The 16,949-nt window shown below is 37.4% G+C and overlaps 1 protein-coding gene across 1 annotated transcript in view; it reads right to left on the bottom strand.

Moving 5' to 3' along the window:
* Positions 1-6,802, bottom strand: part of LOC131394173 (adhesion G protein-coupled receptor E2-like) — a 38,895-nt gene extending 32,093 nt beyond the window's left edge. Inside the window, exons 1-2 of the mRNA XM_058525415.1 lie at positions 6,654-6,802; positions 5,087-5,209 (exon numbers count right to left, since the gene is read on the bottom strand). Of these exons, the coding sequence (XP_058381398.1) occupies positions 5,087-5,209; positions 6,654-6,802 (272 nt within the window). The remainder of the gene's footprint in view (positions 1-5,086; positions 5,210-6,653) is intronic.
* Positions 6,803-16,949: the final 10,147 nt, after the last annotated feature.

The raw sequence follows: 16,949 nt of genomic DNA, 5'->3' as shown, positions 1-16,949 counted from the left end.
ATTTTATTAAGATATTCTGTTTTGGCTGACTCCTCTGACATTGTGCCAGTGGGGAAAAGCTGCCATCTTTGTGTTGCAAGTGAGGGTAGAATCCAGGTTTCCCACTTGGGCTCCACTGACACCCCAGTGGGGGAGGGCTACCTGGTTACTGCTGGGTGGGTGGATGTTCTCACTCACAACCAGGCCTCTGCTCACACCACCCGACTTGGGGCTGTGGAGATGCCTCCCCACATGGCCTCCACTGACAACACAGAGAGGGGCTTTTACCAATGAGCATGATGCAAGTCCCAGCTCCTTCTATGCTGCAGCCCCATGGGGGTGGGAGGAGTGCTTCATTACAGCTGGGCGAGGGTGGGGGTCAGGGCTTCCACTTGATCTTTGCTGTTGAGGCTGAGGGTGGGTCCGCAGTTTTTTCTGTGGCATTTGTTTGGAGTAGGGCAGTTACTGTTGAAGTATTTTCTGTTGTGTTAGGCTGCCCCTTTCTTGGTCTTTTGGCAAGGGAGAGCAGGCTTTTCTGGGGACAATTTTTTAATCTGCACCCATGGGTATTTCTGGTTTGCAAGCTTCTTCAGTTCCAACTCTGGGATATATGAGGAAAAAAGAAAACCCTCGGAATTCACATTGTGCAGTTCCTTGGGTCACAGGGTCCCTGTGCTATCTGCTTTCTCTGCACCTTACAGAGTCTTCTTATGGCTGTTTTATATATGAAATATTTATATTTACTGTAGCTGTAGTTATGTGTTAACTTGAAGTTTTTCACACTATGCACTTTGTTCTCATCTGGTCCTTCAGTGGACAATATTTCTTGGAGAGTGTTTGCATGTCATACATGTAGTTCCCTATCCTTCTGTTTGGTTGCTGTTGCATATATTTAGATTACACAATATGAATGAATTATATTTTTCCCTTCCCTTTTTTGATGCAAATTAGGATGGCCTCTTATTCCTCATTGCTATAAGAATTCTGCGGTGAATGTCTCAGAAACACCATGAGAACATTTGTAAATTTCCTTAGAATAGGTATCAGGTGGTTCAAATACTGGGTTGTAGAGCACATGCATTTTGCATTGTCATGACTTCTGCCCCACTTATATCTAATGGTTCTATGAAATTACCCAGGTGGTAGAGGAGAGGATCAATTTCCCACATCCAATCAACACTACTGTCATACTTTTTTATGTTTTATTTTTAACATGAAAATTTTTGTTGCCCTGTAGCTTAAGTGACTTCCATATTCTAGTCAATCATTTATCTCATTTAGAAGGAAATTAATAGAATAAGAAAGATAGAGAAACTTAAAAATGCCAGGAACGTATGCTCATTATATGTATATGGATGGAGAGAAGTCAAAGACTTCAAGAATATAAACCAGCCTCTCTGAGGATGCACAGGTTCCTCACTCCACAGAACAACAAGGCCGGACTAGATGATTTGTGAAGTGCCTTTCTACTTTACAATTCTATGATTCCATAAGCTTAGTAGTTAACTGTTAGGAGGCTTAGGGATCACAGATGTCTTGGAATCTTGAAATGATACATTATCAAATGTTTTCATTTTCCCAAATTTTATTGGCAAACAATTTATCTTAATATCCTATCAATTGTACTTCTCTCATTACTAGTGTAATTGAAATTTTCATATATTTCTGTATTTTCATGGTTCTCTCTGTGAACTATTTGTTCATATCTTTTGCACATATTCTATTTTTTTGGTTGTATTTTTATTACTGATTTTAAGGATTTAAAAGTATATTTGTGTATTTGATGTGTGTATACGTGTTGTGGGTATCTATGCCTATATATCATTTAAAAAATAATGCAAAACTTTTATCATATCACGTCTTCAAACTCTGATTATGTCACCATAACTTATCTTCTTTCTGAAAACCCAGTCACCTGCTTTATTTCTGGGGAAAGATAAAGGGAGAAGAGAAAATATTCACTTGAATTTGAGGAGCAGCTAAATTGGAAGTAACAGTCTCAACAATTTTAGGTCTCTAAGGTTCCTCTGATCCATAAGGGAAAGCTGGGACTTCCTCGTTTGAAGACTTAAATTTTCCCTTAGAGCAAGATCATCCATTTTCACTGGGTTAAAAGAATAAAGAAGCACAACCCCACAACACCAATTGGGGTTTTAAGACAGAAAATAAGGCCAGGTTACTCCTTCCAAATGCAGATTTTTACATTAAACTATGTTAACAATCTCAGTTGTTTTCCCTTCAGTCAAGCCTTCTCCCACCCCTAACAGGAGCCCCAGGAACCTGAAGAGCATGTGCTTTACTAACCAGACATACAATCCAGCTGCCCCCCAAACTGGAATCTGATTGCTAATGGACTGGCCTAGCTCAGGGCTGCCCCCAGGGACTAGAAGCAATAACCGTTCTGTCAGGGAGGATGGTTACTAAGGATGCCACCAGTCAGGGTCGAACACTGGGCACTGGGTCCGGGAAGACGTGCACACCCTGTTCACTGCACAGTTTCCGATTGCCAGGGACAGGAGTGTCTTGGAACTCAGTCTCAATTAATGATGCTGCACGGCCAAGCTCACACTGAAATAAATGGGCTAAATGTCATTCCCATGACAATTGGAATAAAAAGGAAATTGAGGGGGGTGTCACCATAAACGTTACATTTTATTTTGGTCCAGTTTTTCCATTATTTACTGTATGGATTTTTCCTTTAGTTCTTGTCTAGGCTATTGTCCTTCACTTTCTAATAACTTAATAATTTTGGTAGATTTTAATGTACCTGGAAGTTGTTTAGTAAATAATATTTTTCTAAATGAATATCCTGTTGTCCTGACACCATTTATTGGAAAGAATATTGCTTCTATACTGATTTCACATGCCGTCTTTCACACATTGCTTTGAGATTCCATTTCTATTGACCATAGATTGTTATATATAACGTACTCTTTATTCTGAATCATTGATCCATTTTTCTATTCCAGGAACCACACCACAATTTAAAAAATGCTATAGTTTTGGTGATTTTATAGCTCCTATGAGGCAAATATCTGTATTCCATGTTAAATAAAACCAAATCTGGACCTTGATAGAAGAGACTTCAATTAGCAAGACTATTACATTAGGGAAAATGCTCCAATCTCAGAACTCTGCAAGTCTTTCAAAATCATACAGAAAATGTTCTTCTCTTACAGAGTAAACAAGGAGGCAGGCAGGAATAAGCAGAATCTGTGGAGGGGAAGCTGGACAAATAAGGGAAATGACCAGTGGGGTCTGACAGGGAGAGAGTCTTGCTGTGGTCAGTCAATTCCCAGGATAAAATGACAAGGGGGAGCAGTTCCACTTTTTTGGTTCCACATTTTTTGTACTTGTTCAGGCTTCAGGGTAAGCAGAGTTCAGGGCCTATAGGAAAGAGAGAAGCTGATAAAAGTTTAGTCAACTTTTAGTCAAAGTTTAGTCAAAGCAGAGGGTTAGAAATGGGCAAATGTGAAAACTTGATCACTGATGATTCTTTACAGCTGTGCTTCCTCTTCTATATTTTTTCTTCTATATAAACATTATTGCTAGTTTACTAAGTTCCATGAAAAATGTCTTGGAACTTGGGTGGTGATTGCATTGATTGTGTAGATTAATTTGGAGGTAATGGCTTCCTTATAATATTAAGATTTCCCCACCCCATCAGTATAACTCTCTCTTCATGTAGGTTATGATTTCATTCAGTTTTACACTTTACAGTTTTCTCCTTGAGGGCTTCATGCATTTCTTGTAGAATTGTTCCTAGGTTTTTTGAAAGATTTAATTTTTTTTTATTTTAAACCGTTTTTCCTATTGTATTTTGAAATTGATTTTTCCTTTGACAGAAATACCATTGAATTGTTTTTGTTGATCTTGCTGTAGGCATCTCATTGAACTCTCAGAATTTTTCAGTGAACTCTCTGAAGTTTTCTTGGTAGACAATTATGTGATCTCGATATAATGACTGCTTTGTGTTTTCTTTCAAGCACACGTACTTGTTTTTTTTTCTTTTCTCATTACATTGGGTTGGGCTTGGAGGTGGAGTAAAGAATTGTGAGCCAATTCATGTATCTATTTTCAAAGTATTTTAAGTGAATATTTAGCACTTGGACCATGAGGTTTCTCCACAGTGAGTCTTGCTTCCTAAACAAAGGTAAAAGCCTAATGGTTACTGAATTGTGATCTGCAATTTAAGAAAAGATACCAGATGTTGTGTTTGCATAATGAGTTGCAAGAAGGGTTGTGGGCAGAGCACATGTTAAGAATTAGGGTTGGAGTATGTCATGCCTTAGACTTCTTTCAACAACTGTTTTCTTGTCTTTAACTTGATAGGGCACTTTATTTTAAAAACTAATTTATTTTTGATAACAAGCAAAACATGAATACATTCTTTTTGTAAAAATATAATACCTCAAACACAAGAGATATGTGATTGATCCATACCCTGATCTCACTCCCCTTAAAAGAAGCGAACTATCACAAAAATATAATTTATTTTGCTAAACATAGAATTTATATTTTAATTATGAAAGTTAAACAAAAAATATATATTTTTAAAAAATATTTTAGAAATTGAACTTTTAAGTTCAAATGTTAATAAATATCAACTTTTAGAAATATGTGGTATTGTAGTATAAAAGACCCCACAACTTGTTCTCTCTTTATATTTTACGTGGAGATTTTTCTGTGTCAATATAGAGAGAAGTAATTCAGCCTCTCTGGTTGCGGGCCAGCATTCTTTAAAATCGGAATCATTTTTCATTTTGTCATTTCTTGTTGATGGATCATTTGAGTGGTTTGTGATTTTCCCTCTTACAATGCCGCAATGAATACCCTGAGGTCAGACAGCTTTCCCCTCCACTCCCTACCTCAGAAGCTTTTAAGAGCAGCGCCCCCCCAAGTCCCAGTGAACAGTGTGTTCTGGGGGAGAAACAGGACTTGAAGTAGAATTCAGTCTCTTGCCGCTGATTCCTGCTGGGTGGTATCCTCTGAATCTGGAAACCGGAAGTTTTTGACTAGAGGGGCCTTGGAACCAGAAATGCCTTCTTGCTGTACCTGGAAATGGGAGACAGGGCATATGTACTAAGAGGAATTGAAATTGCAGTACTGTTCATCCAGGAATCCAGGAACACGACTCAGTAATCCAACACTTGGGTGTTGGGGATTCTGAGCAGCCAGGACATTGGAGTTCCATGCATGGTTGGTGTGAGAAATTGGAAGAATGGAGAGCCTGGAAAGGAATTGGAGAGAGTCAGAGAATGGGGAAGACTGTTATGGGCCCGGAGGGACCAGCCAGAGTGGGTGAGGAGCCCTGATGAGAGAACGTGAAAGACTGAAGGCGGAAGAGGGTGGGGGCTCAGAAGACCTGCATGGGAAAATCTGGAGCGACGCCTGGGTGACTTGGGGACATAATGAGAGGGCTTTGAGATGAGGAAGCTGAGACATCTAGACAGGAAATAATTAGTCTGAGGTGAAATAAATAGCCAAGTGGTGAGCCAGTATTTAAACCCCAGTCAGTACAAACTGAATTTCCCAGTTCTGAAACACCCTAAGAGCGTGGTAGAAGGTGAATCTGAGAATACTGCTGGGGGCTTTGTTTATAGTTTTTTGGGGGAGGGGCTTGTTTTCAGGGGGTCTGTATGTTGGGAAAATTGCTGTATACTGTCTGGTTCAGGAAGCAGCTCGACATTTTCAAGCAGTGAAGTGAAAGTATCATACGGGGTGACTGGGTCTGGTTCTGTGGCTCCTCCTCACCCCAGTCCAATGGCTATTGTGTGCCTCGTGGAGAATTAGTGGTTTGCAGGGAGAGAGATTGCAGGTACAGTAACTGGTCTGGAAAATACAAACACTCCAAGAAAAAACTATATATTGCCTCCATAATCTAGAGAAGATATCCCCTATAGATGTGAACACTTTCATGTGAGAAGTGGATAGTTTTCCACATATGTGGATGTCTTTCTTTGTGCTTTGTAGCAACCTAGAATTTTATTTTTCTTTTTTACATCATAAGAAATACATGAGTATTCTCTTTTTAAATGACTTAAGCAATGTATGCTTACAGCAGAACATGAAAAATTTCCCCTGTATCACAAAGCTGACCCTGCAATCCACAGGCCCCTGTGAACAGGCATTTTCTTTCTCCGTTACAAAGCTTCTCATGACTTACACTTTGTAATGCACCCAACACTTTTTCTAAATATTCATCTACATATTTTTATGTTTGTATATATATTTTACAAACCTGCATTAACTATGTGTAACATTCTGTGACTAGAATTTTTGCTTGAAAATATTTCTATGTACATATGAACATATTCCTTCCATTTTTTTCACAGATCCATAGATTTTCCTACTTTAGTTGAACTCTAATTTGTTAAACTGCTCCCTACTGGTAAATATTTTAGTTTTGAAGGAGGAATTGGAAATCTGAACTGGGTGCATAGGTGATTATTTGACAGACATATGGACATGATATGGAGGGTGGAGGAGAGCAAAGACTCCATACCTGTGTGTGAAATCCTTGACCTCCTATCCTCATATGAAGAATTAAGTCCCGTGATCTAACACAGAACTCAGGGCTGCAGTCTCTGGGAAGCAGGAGAACTGAACGACCTAAGACTGAATTCTCCTGAAGGGGTGGGGAAAGGGTGAGTCCGTGCACACTCACATCTTACTGTTCCCCCTCCACCCAGAGCATCATGGCCCCCACACTGAGGTGGGACCAGCGGCTCATACAGTCACACATACAAGGCCCAGGGAGGCTGGTCCCCAGAGCTGCCTGTGTTCCCACACTACTGCTCTTCCTTAGGAATTCTGAACCCATTGTGGTAATCATTTCACAATACATGTAAATCAAACCATCATGCTGTATGCCTGCAACTTATACAATGGTGTATGCAATTACTTCTCAATAAAACTGGAAACATTTTTTAGCATTGCCTTTTTCTGTTTTTCTCTTTGATATTCATGTCAAAACAAAAATGGATAATAACTAGAAAACTTTAACTGTTCTTCCAAACACCCAGAAGACATCTTTGATTCTTTACAATCTATTTATTGTGAAATACAAAGTACTATATGCTTATGTTGCAATTTTAAATAATCCCCCACAAATTAGAGATTCCGCCAAATTTGTTTTTGAACCGTGTCCCAGTTCAGCAGAAATCTCCTTATGAATAGGATGTGTATTCTTCCTTATAAATGCAAGACAAAACCTATAACTTTTAAGTTACATTAGTAATACTACATTCTTATTGAAACAGCTCAGACATTATAGAAGTTATCATACCCTTTAATCAATGCCCTCAAACTTAGGCTCTTCACTTTGTAATTGTAAAAAATACAATATTTTACCATTTATCAAAATTTACAATAATGCCATGCATATTGTACTTCAAGTTGCTTTTTCTCACTCATCATGTATATTGGAGAATACTTCATTTCAATATAGAAGCAATACTATAAAGAGATCTTTTTTATTCATACAGATATACCCCCAATCGTTTTGCAAATTTTTATTGATGGATGCTTGCATACTTTAAAAAAATTAACATAAAATTTTAATTAGAAGGCAAGAATAGCAGTAATTGCAAAGCATATCCAACTCAAAACAGTCCTGATACTTTACATCTGAGAAAGCATCCTTCCCCACAAATGTTGGGAGTTCAATTATCTGCAAACACACTGCACTGCAAGAACTTCCCGAACTTGCCAAGCATTGAGGCTAAGTTTCTTGGTAGAATACTGAATTTAGAATCCTCTCCTAACTCAGAAAAACATTACTCTTAATTTGTAAATACATATTTTTACTCAAGTAATAGATTATTTGTAATTTACTAATTTTTTCGTGAAGTGTATGACTACTATCGATGTGCAGTCTTAAATACCCATAAGAGGCCTATGTTTTTGGCAAGGATTACAGTCCTTTGGAAGGATTCTCCCATCCCACCGGTGGGCTCAGAACCAAAATGTGAGGGTGACTGTCTTAGTGTAGTAGTTTCAAGGGCACCTTATGGGAGAGGAGAGCAAATGGGAACCACAAGAGAAGCATTTGGCTTTAGCCAAATTGCTCTATTTTTAAAAAAACAATTTTTCTCGAGAAGTTTTAGGTTCACAGCAAAATTAAGAGGAAAGCACAGAGATTTTTCCATATACTCCTTGCACCTACATACGTATAGCCTCCCCCATTATTAACGTCACTCACCAGAGTGGTACATTGGTTATAATTGATGAACCTACATTGACACTCCATAATCACCCAAAGTCCGAAGTTTACACTAGGGTTCACTCTTACTGTTGTCCATCCTATTGCTTGCATATTTTTCAATCTTTCACTCTTGTAAATTTACTGCAAAAAACCTTCCTATGAACATGGAGTTTTTCTCTAAGGTGGACTAAAAGTAGTGAGATTGATGGGCCTTAGAGTATGTGCATTTTAAATTTTCATAGCTAGTACCAAATTGCTGAATAGTCTATATCAACTTACCCTGGTACCACGTGGGATTATCCATTTCACCCTGTCTAACTAATATTGAATGTTATCCAACCTTGTAAATTTTTACAATCGATTTTGGACAATATTAGATCCTTGTTGTATTAATTCAGTTTCCTTAATTTTACATTTTTAATAACAATTTTCTTTTCTTTTTCTATTAATAATCTATAATTTCTCTTTCTAATATTTTGTTAACCTTTTTATTATTGAAATTTAGAAGTTCTTTGTACATTACAGATATTAATCTCTTATTAACACTGCAAATATTTTAGTATATTATTTTCTGGCTTTGTTAATGGTGACATTTATTATCCAGAAATTTTAAGTAGTAGTTAACGTTGTTAATTTTTTTCTATGCCTTTGGATTTTGACTAAAAGGATGTTATTAATGAAATTATAAATTGTGGCCTCCACGTTCTTTTCAAATTTCCCATATATTCATGCCTATTGTCCACTTTTGCCAGTAGGACAGAGTTTCTCAACCTTGGGGATAATAGAAGAGAATATGAAATTTCTTTTCGAAAGTTACTTTCTCTTTACACCTTATACGTTGCTGTGGAAAATTTCCTATTTCTAATGGAGAAAAAGAAAACACCTGCTTTTAGCATCTGCATAATGTGAGGGAGTTAGGGCAGAGTTTCTCAACTTCAGCATTGTTGTGGCTGAGGCTGTCCTGTGCATTGTAGGATGTTGAGCAGAATCCCTTGCCTTCACTCACTAAATGTCAGTAGGTACCCCTCCAGTTGTGAAACCAAAGATGTCACCAGAAATTGCCAAGTGTACCCGGGAGCAAAATTGCCCCTCAGGGGAGAACTACTGCACTAGATCTTTTAGCATATTAGTCATAGTTATTTAAAATTCCCTGTCTGCTAGTTTATCTTTAACTCTGGTTCTGTTGATTTCTTCATTTTTTTTTAACTTTTGCTTGTGTTTCATAATTTTTGATTGAATGCTGGACATTGTGTGTAGGACATTAGACACTGAGGTGTATATTATTCATTACTGGAAGTGGGCATGTTCTTCTGCTAGGCTAGTTTTGAGGGAACTTGAGTCCATCTGGTCAGGAGTTGTTGCACCCTGGGCTTCAATTTACTCTCACGTTACCTTGTGATCCTGTGCTCTCAGAGGGGCTGTTTTGCCAGAGGCTTTTCCTCCTTCCTCCACCTTCAGCTGCAGATCTGCCCAGTGTGGCTGCAGCTCAGAGAGGGTCTCTGTACATTCTTGCCTCTCCCTCAGAGAGTCTATGCTTTCATGCTACACTTGATGCTTAGCAATTCACTAAAAAAATTAGACGAAATTTGTATGGCACCCAGATCACCACCTCTTGTGCTCTGCCATAGCAGGGCCAGTGCTCCTGACAGCCTGTCCTCGGACGACCCTGTCTCTTTTTAGATTTAGGCTATTTTGTTGTCCTTTTGCGTCAGGTTTCTTATAGGTTCAAGAAAATTAATGATTTTTAAATTTATATAAATTTTTCTTACTGTTAGTTTGGGAGTGATACTCATTTCCATTTTCTACTTCCTAGCTGGACAAGGAGATTGCCTCCATTTTCTCCTGATATTTAATAATTTTGCTTTATTTTTAACTTTTAGGGTTTAAATCCATCATTATACAGCCATGCATATTCACAGTTTAAGAAAATATCTATTCACAAAATTAGTTTTGTGCAGAGGAAAAGGCACTTGAGCTGAACATTTAGGAAGCTATGAGGGTGTATCTTTAATGAATTGATAACTAATTACTACATTTATTTACATTTCTGAAACCATTTATTTATAATACTTTTTAAAAGTAGAGAAAATTTGGAAGAATGATGCAATAAACACTCATATACTCTCCATGTAGATTTGACAATTATTAACATAGTGCCACAGTAAAAAATGTTTATCGATTTATATACACACATGAATACATTGTCTTGCCAAAACATTTGATGGTCACTGGCAGACATCATGACGCTCCATTCTTCAATACTTATTCAACAAACGTTGAAGATTTCAAAGCATATTCTCTATATAACCACATTACTATTATTACTCCCAAGAAAATTAACAATTGCAGAATAACTTTTAATGTCCTATACATACTTAAATCACCCCAATTGCCTACAAAATGTCTTTTAAGGCTGTATGTCTGAACCAGAGTCCCACTAAAATTGATGTTGTATTTGATTATTATGCTGCTTTTGTCTCTTTTAATCTAGAGTAGCCTCCAGTCACTTTTTAAAATGATATTGACTTTAGAAGAGTCCGGGCCCTTTGGCTGGTTGAATGCCCCAAGTTCTCGACTTGCCTGATTGTTTCCTATTATTGTCATTTAACTTCTTCTTCTGTCCCCTGTATTTCATGAATACTGAAAGTTAGGTCTGAAACAACAGCTACCAGCAAGCTTTACTATAAGGAGCCAGGTAGTATGCTTTTTCAGCATTGTGTCCTTACAGTCTCTGTCACAACTACTCAACTCTGACACTGTAGCGTGAAAGCAGCCATAGACAATACATCAGTGAATGGGTGTGGCTGTGTTCAAATAAAACTTTATTTACAAAAGCAGACAGCTGTCCTCATTTGTCCTGCATGCTACGGTTTGTCAACCCTTGGTCTAGAGGCTGGATTAGGTTGTGGGAGATCAAAATTTGGCCACCCTGAAATATATCTCTTTACCTTGATTGTTTTCTCTGAAGGACATTTGACCTCCCCCACTAACTGCCTAAAGAATTTGACATGGTGGCTCCTTCCTGGAACAGATCTTCCATCTGATGGCTGTAATATAATGTAAAATAGATGTTACAATAGGAAAGGCACCAACAAGCCCATCTTATCAGAAATTCTGTCTCTGGCCACATTCTTTGGATGGCCCTGCAAGGAGTTGCCAGACAGACATTTACATTTATAAGGGAAATCTCCATTTGTAAAGGTATCTCCCTCTCTGTCTTGGGAAGAGGGGGGATGACCTCATTTCTAGAAACTTATCAATGTGGAAGGTGAGGTCTTAAATCTGCATAATAAACCTTACTCTTGTTTACTGTGCTTTAGTGGTAATCTCCTGTAACTGACTCCCCCACCCCCAAAATCCTCCTTTGTTATTGGCTGAAAATGATATTTAAGACGAGAATTTCTGCTATTGTGTTGAGAAACGCAGTGTCCCTGCTTTCTCCCATGTATACATGTTATTAAACTTGGTATTATTTTCTCCTGCTAACCTGTCTTGTTGATTATTTGGCCAGCCAGAAGAACCTTAAGGGAAAGGGCAGAGGGAGATTAGCCCTCTTCCCCCGACAGTTTTGGCGAGCCAGCCAGGAGAAGCACTGGCTGGTAAGTTGCCTTCTCTGGTTGGAAGACCTGCCTTCTCCCTGGACTACTGCAGATGATGAGATACGGGAACGCCTGACGAAAGCCGGCAAAAGGTAAGACTTCTTACCACGTCAGCCTCCCGGAATCTCTATCTGCGGAGCCCGGCGGAAGGAAATGGTGAGAATTTTTTTCTCTTTCTAAATTTAGATTGGCAGGAGAAAATATTTGGGAAACTAGTTTCTTGGGCTTTTAGTGACTCTTGGTTTAAATTTGGTAGAGTACTCTTGGTTTTGATCTTGATCCCTTTTCCTCCCAGAGTAGTCTCTGTCTTGTTCTGTGTCCTGAGAACTTGGCTTTGTGACCAGTGAGAATCTTCTCCTTGGTCTCCACCATACGGAAGGTGCATTTACCGGGGTGCACCTTGGTGGCCAGTCGAGTAGACTGGGGTTCCGAACTGTCTCTTTGTCCGGCTGTGCCAAGTTCTCAGGGGAGTTTGTCATAAAAGGGCCCAGTCCATAAGGGCTTTTGTCGTCTTTACCTTCGTTGCTTGTTAGTGCTGGAAAAATCCCATTCCAGTATCGCCCGCCCGGTGTCACAGATTAGCGGGTCTGTGACTGGAGGCGTCCCACACTATTGTGGGAGACCGGAGACACCCTTTTATCCTTACCGCCTGTGCAACGAAGGTCTTTACTGTTTCTGAATATCTTTGGGAGTAAATTCTGTGGATCATGGGGGCTACATCATCTGCGCCCTCACCAGGGACGCCTCTTGCGTCCATGGTAGATTTATTCTAAGCGTGGAAAGTTACCTCCGGGTCTTTCCTTAAAAAGGCTTATTGGTTTGAGTCACTATTGGAATAAATATACAAATGAAGATCCTACTCGTCAATGGCCAGACGACGGATCCTTTGAATTGGGAAAACTTCTAAATTGGGGGAAAAAAAATGTTTTGAGAGCTCTCACATAATTGCTTAATTGGTACCTAAGAATTAAGGCCAGAAAAAGGAAGGGAAAAATTTGACTAGTCTTAAGACCTTGACTCAGGTTACAATTAAATTGAGAACATGTAAAAGTGTAAGTGTTGATAAGATTATAAAGGTTGGAATGTTTGAGCTAATTTTATACAAAGAGGTTACATCAACTTTGCCTGAGTGTTTTAAAATGTCTGACTGGGAATGCTTCTCTTGTCCAAAGTTAGAAGACCAAGACCTATTGATAAAAATCTTAATGATAATTATGTTTAAAGGTATAAGAGGTGACGAAATTTACATGAAATTTTGTAGGAAAAAACTGATGTTATTTCTATTACAGAACTGGTTAACAAAAATAGTAATTTAAATGATGGCTAATTTTATCTAATGTCTTATGAAGTCTTATAGGCAATCTAAATAGTTATTGGGAATAAGTAACTAAATAGTTGTGAAAAAGATAAATGTTGGATGAACTTTAAACAATAATTATGTGTTATGGTAGTTACTGCTTCCAAACTCTTTTTGGTGACTTAAAATTTTAGAGTTTTGCTAAAATTTATGATAAAAAAATTCTCTGAGTATCATTATTTCCAAATAAGATAAGATATTAGACATTGATTGCTAAATGTACGTTTGTCTACTTTTGGCTTTTCATTACAGAAAAACTGAAAGGTGTTTTGGGTCTATTGATAAACATGTGTTTTATTAAAAGATTATACTATAAAGTAACATGTTTCTAGAAGTTATGAAGTGTTTATAAATTTTCCAAGCCACAAGATACTAATGTAAAAGAAAGTTTATAATGGTTTACTTAGTTTTTACTCACAAATTAAGGTTTCTAAAGGTTAAAATTTCTAATTAGTATATGTGATTGAAAATTAAGAAAAATATGTCTGTGTACAAGGAAAGTAAGATGTATAAAGGTACAAAGAATGGAAATATTTTGTTTGGTTAAGAAAGATAAATTTGTCCTCAAGTACTAGAAGAGAAAAGAAAGACATGGGACAAATTCTGAATGTAAAAAGAAAGTTATAGAAGGTTTGTGGAAGAGAAATTCTGGAAAAGGAGTTTTTGCATGGTCAAGTTGGCTAAGATTGAAATGAATTTAATTAAGTAAATGAGTTTTAATAGCAGAAATAAGCTGGTGCAAAATTAAAATTTGGTCTTCTGTCTCTTAAAAGGATAATTTGCTTGAACTTGATAAAGAGGTTATAAAAGATTTTTCTTTACCTTTGAGTAAGTCTACCTAAAAGACAGAGAAAAAAAAAAAAAAAACTGTTAAAATAATTTCCTACGTTCAAAAGACTGAGGTCTCTCTATTAAGGCTTTTTGGACTGTTAATGCTCTGTTTGCTTTGACTGTTTATATTTTTGACAAGCTCCCCCAAAATTCATATCTTAAAGTCTTTTTTTTAACTTTTATTTCTTTGAGAATTTTCAAAGGGCCCTGGAACTTCTCAAAGAAATTTGCTCTCTTCCTATAAGGGGAAAGATACTAAACTTATTAGGCTTATTCAATATGTTCAATTACATGGAAAGCATTGTCAGACCAGTGATGATAAGCCTGCTTAGGTGCTATTATGTGGGCAAATGTTATTGACATAGGTGTTTTAAAATTGTATAACATTACTGAAATTCTGATCTGTCCTGGTTATCAGTCATAATTCTGGTTATTATTATTTTAAAGTGTTGTATGTCACAAAATTAACCAAATTTCCTTGTCAATTGCCATTTTGAGGTCTTGTTGTTTACAGACTTATTTCTTTGCTCTAATGCTTTTGCAAAATGTTTCGACTTCAGAAAAATTCATGGAAAGGACTCTGACATTTACACTGGAGTACAGGTTTCTGACAAACTTTCTGATCATAAAACTGAACTTGGTAAAATATTACAGAAATCCGATGGAGAAACTGATGACTTCATAAAGCCACTAACAAAAAGAGTGGTATCAAGAATGGATTACACAGGACTGAATAAACTGATAAGGATGCTTATAATTTTTATGATTTTTCATTTGAAGTATTGCTGAATTTTTAATGTTTTGTTTTTTCAGATTTAAGGAAAACTTTTTCTCTTTTCTCCCGAGATAGCTATGACTTACAGCAATTTAGTAAATGATATTTTTGTAAGTAAAATTAAAATATTTATCTTTTTCTCTCTATCTGATCCCTCCAGGATTTGGAAACTCTTAGTGAGTAAATATTGTTGTTTTTCATGGCAATATAGTTATTTGCATAAGTTCAATAAGAATCTGTTCTCCTTATAACAGGACACAATTGGAAACACTGGGTCTATTACCAAGGTTGTGACTGGAACATCATATTTGCAATATAACCATACAGCTTTTGAGGAATGAAGATTGGACTTTATGGAATAAAGCCACGTGGAAATATTGGCCTGGTACCTTTATGTTCCAAGCAGCACTTACCAGGATAAGTAAAGAATGTCACTTATCTGGCAGGTACAAGGAACCTCAAAATATTTTGGGGGAACCTCGGAAGAGAGGAATTCACCCAAATCTGTAGGTATTGCAGGCAACGTCTGATGATAAAATCCTTGGCTTGGCTTTCCTGGCCTCAAGAGACCTTTCAAGTTCAATCTGAGATTCCTTATAAAAAGTTCCAGCAAAGCAGATTTAAAAGAGCCTATGTGATCAACTGCTATTCTTGCTGTACTTATGTAAATAATTGAGCCAACTCTATTGGAACTAGACTTATTTTGCAAACTAGTTTTAATTTTGCTATCTTAATAAAAATGAGGGTGATTTTAGAGAAAAATTATATTTCAGTAAAAACTATAGTATACATTTGTAGATATTAGATCCTAGTTTTGTTGTCTTTTGAGGTTTTTGTTTTATATCTGTTGACTAGACTGGATCCTGATTTCTTCTAGTCTCCTGAAATATCTGGCTACAGATATCCAAACTAACGTTTTTGATTTTTTCCATCATTTTCATTTGAAATCACTGAAAACTGAACCTGCCCTTTTTCCTGAAGCCTTACAAACTGAAGCTGATGGACTTGATATAAACTTGAGATGACCTGACGACACCATCTGAGACATTTTAAACTGCAAAAGATGCTTTGACGCTGACATCTAAAATTCTTCTTCACTGGCTGTCCTCTGAACTCAAAAACTGCTTTACAACTTGCTCCAACCATTAACCTTGTTTTTCTTTTATAGAAATGCTTCTATTAAATACTTGATTGCTTGCTTCCACAATATAGGCGTGACCTTGAGAGCCCACCTGCATCACCACCTACCTTCCAAAAGAAACTTAATTGAACTGATCTATTATCAGGACTAAGAAATGTGTTCAGTGAGATGAAACAATCTACCAACTCAGCTTCTGGACTATGAAACTTCTTTAAGTTTCAAAAGGACTGTGAAACTTTTAGTTTCAAAGGCGGGACTGTGGGAGATCAAAATTTGGCCACCCTGAAATATATCTCTTTACCTTGATTGTTTTCTCTGAAGGACATTTGACCTCCCCCACTAACTGCCTAAAGAATTTGACATGGTGGCTCCTTCCTGGAACAGATCTTCCATCTGATGGCTGTAATATAATGTAAAATAGATGTTACAATAGGAAAGGCACCAACAAGCCCATCTTATCAGAAATTCTGTCTCTGGCCACATTCTTTGGATGGCCCTGCAAGGAGTTGCCAGACAGACATTTACATTTATAAGGGAAATCTCCATTTGTAAAGGTATCTCCCTCTCTGTCTTGGGAAGAGGGGGGATGACCTCATTTCTAGAAACTTATCAATGTGGAAGGTGAGGTCTTAAATCTGCATAATAAACCTTACTCTTGTTTACTGTGCTTTAGTGGTAATCTCCTGTAACTGACTCCCCCACCCCCAAAATCCTCCTTTGTTATTGGCTGAAAATGATATTTAAGACGAGAATTTCTGCTATTGTGTTGAGAAACGCAGTGTCCCTGCTTTCTCCCATGTATACATGTTATTAAACTTGGTATTATTTTCTCCTGCTAACCTGTCTTGTTGATTATTTGGCCAGCCAGAAGAACCTTAAGGGAAAGGGCAGAGGGAGATTAGCCCTCTTCCCCCGACAAGGTTCAGGTTAGACTGATTTGTAAGTAAATCTCTATTTACCACAAATAGAATGTTGTAACTTCATGTCTTATCAGGAGATATATAATGTCAGGTTGCCCACTATTGATGATGAAAAGCCTGAGCATTAAGCTCAGATGGTGA

This window comes from Diceros bicornis, chromosome 30, assembly GCF_020826845.1.
Source record: "Diceros bicornis minor isolate mBicDic1 chromosome 30, mDicBic1.mat.cur, whole genome shotgun sequence".
NCBI lineage: Eukaryota > Metazoa > Chordata > Mammalia > Perissodactyla > Rhinocerotidae > Diceros > Diceros bicornis.
This window is presented reverse-complemented; position numbering and strand designations above follow the sequence as displayed.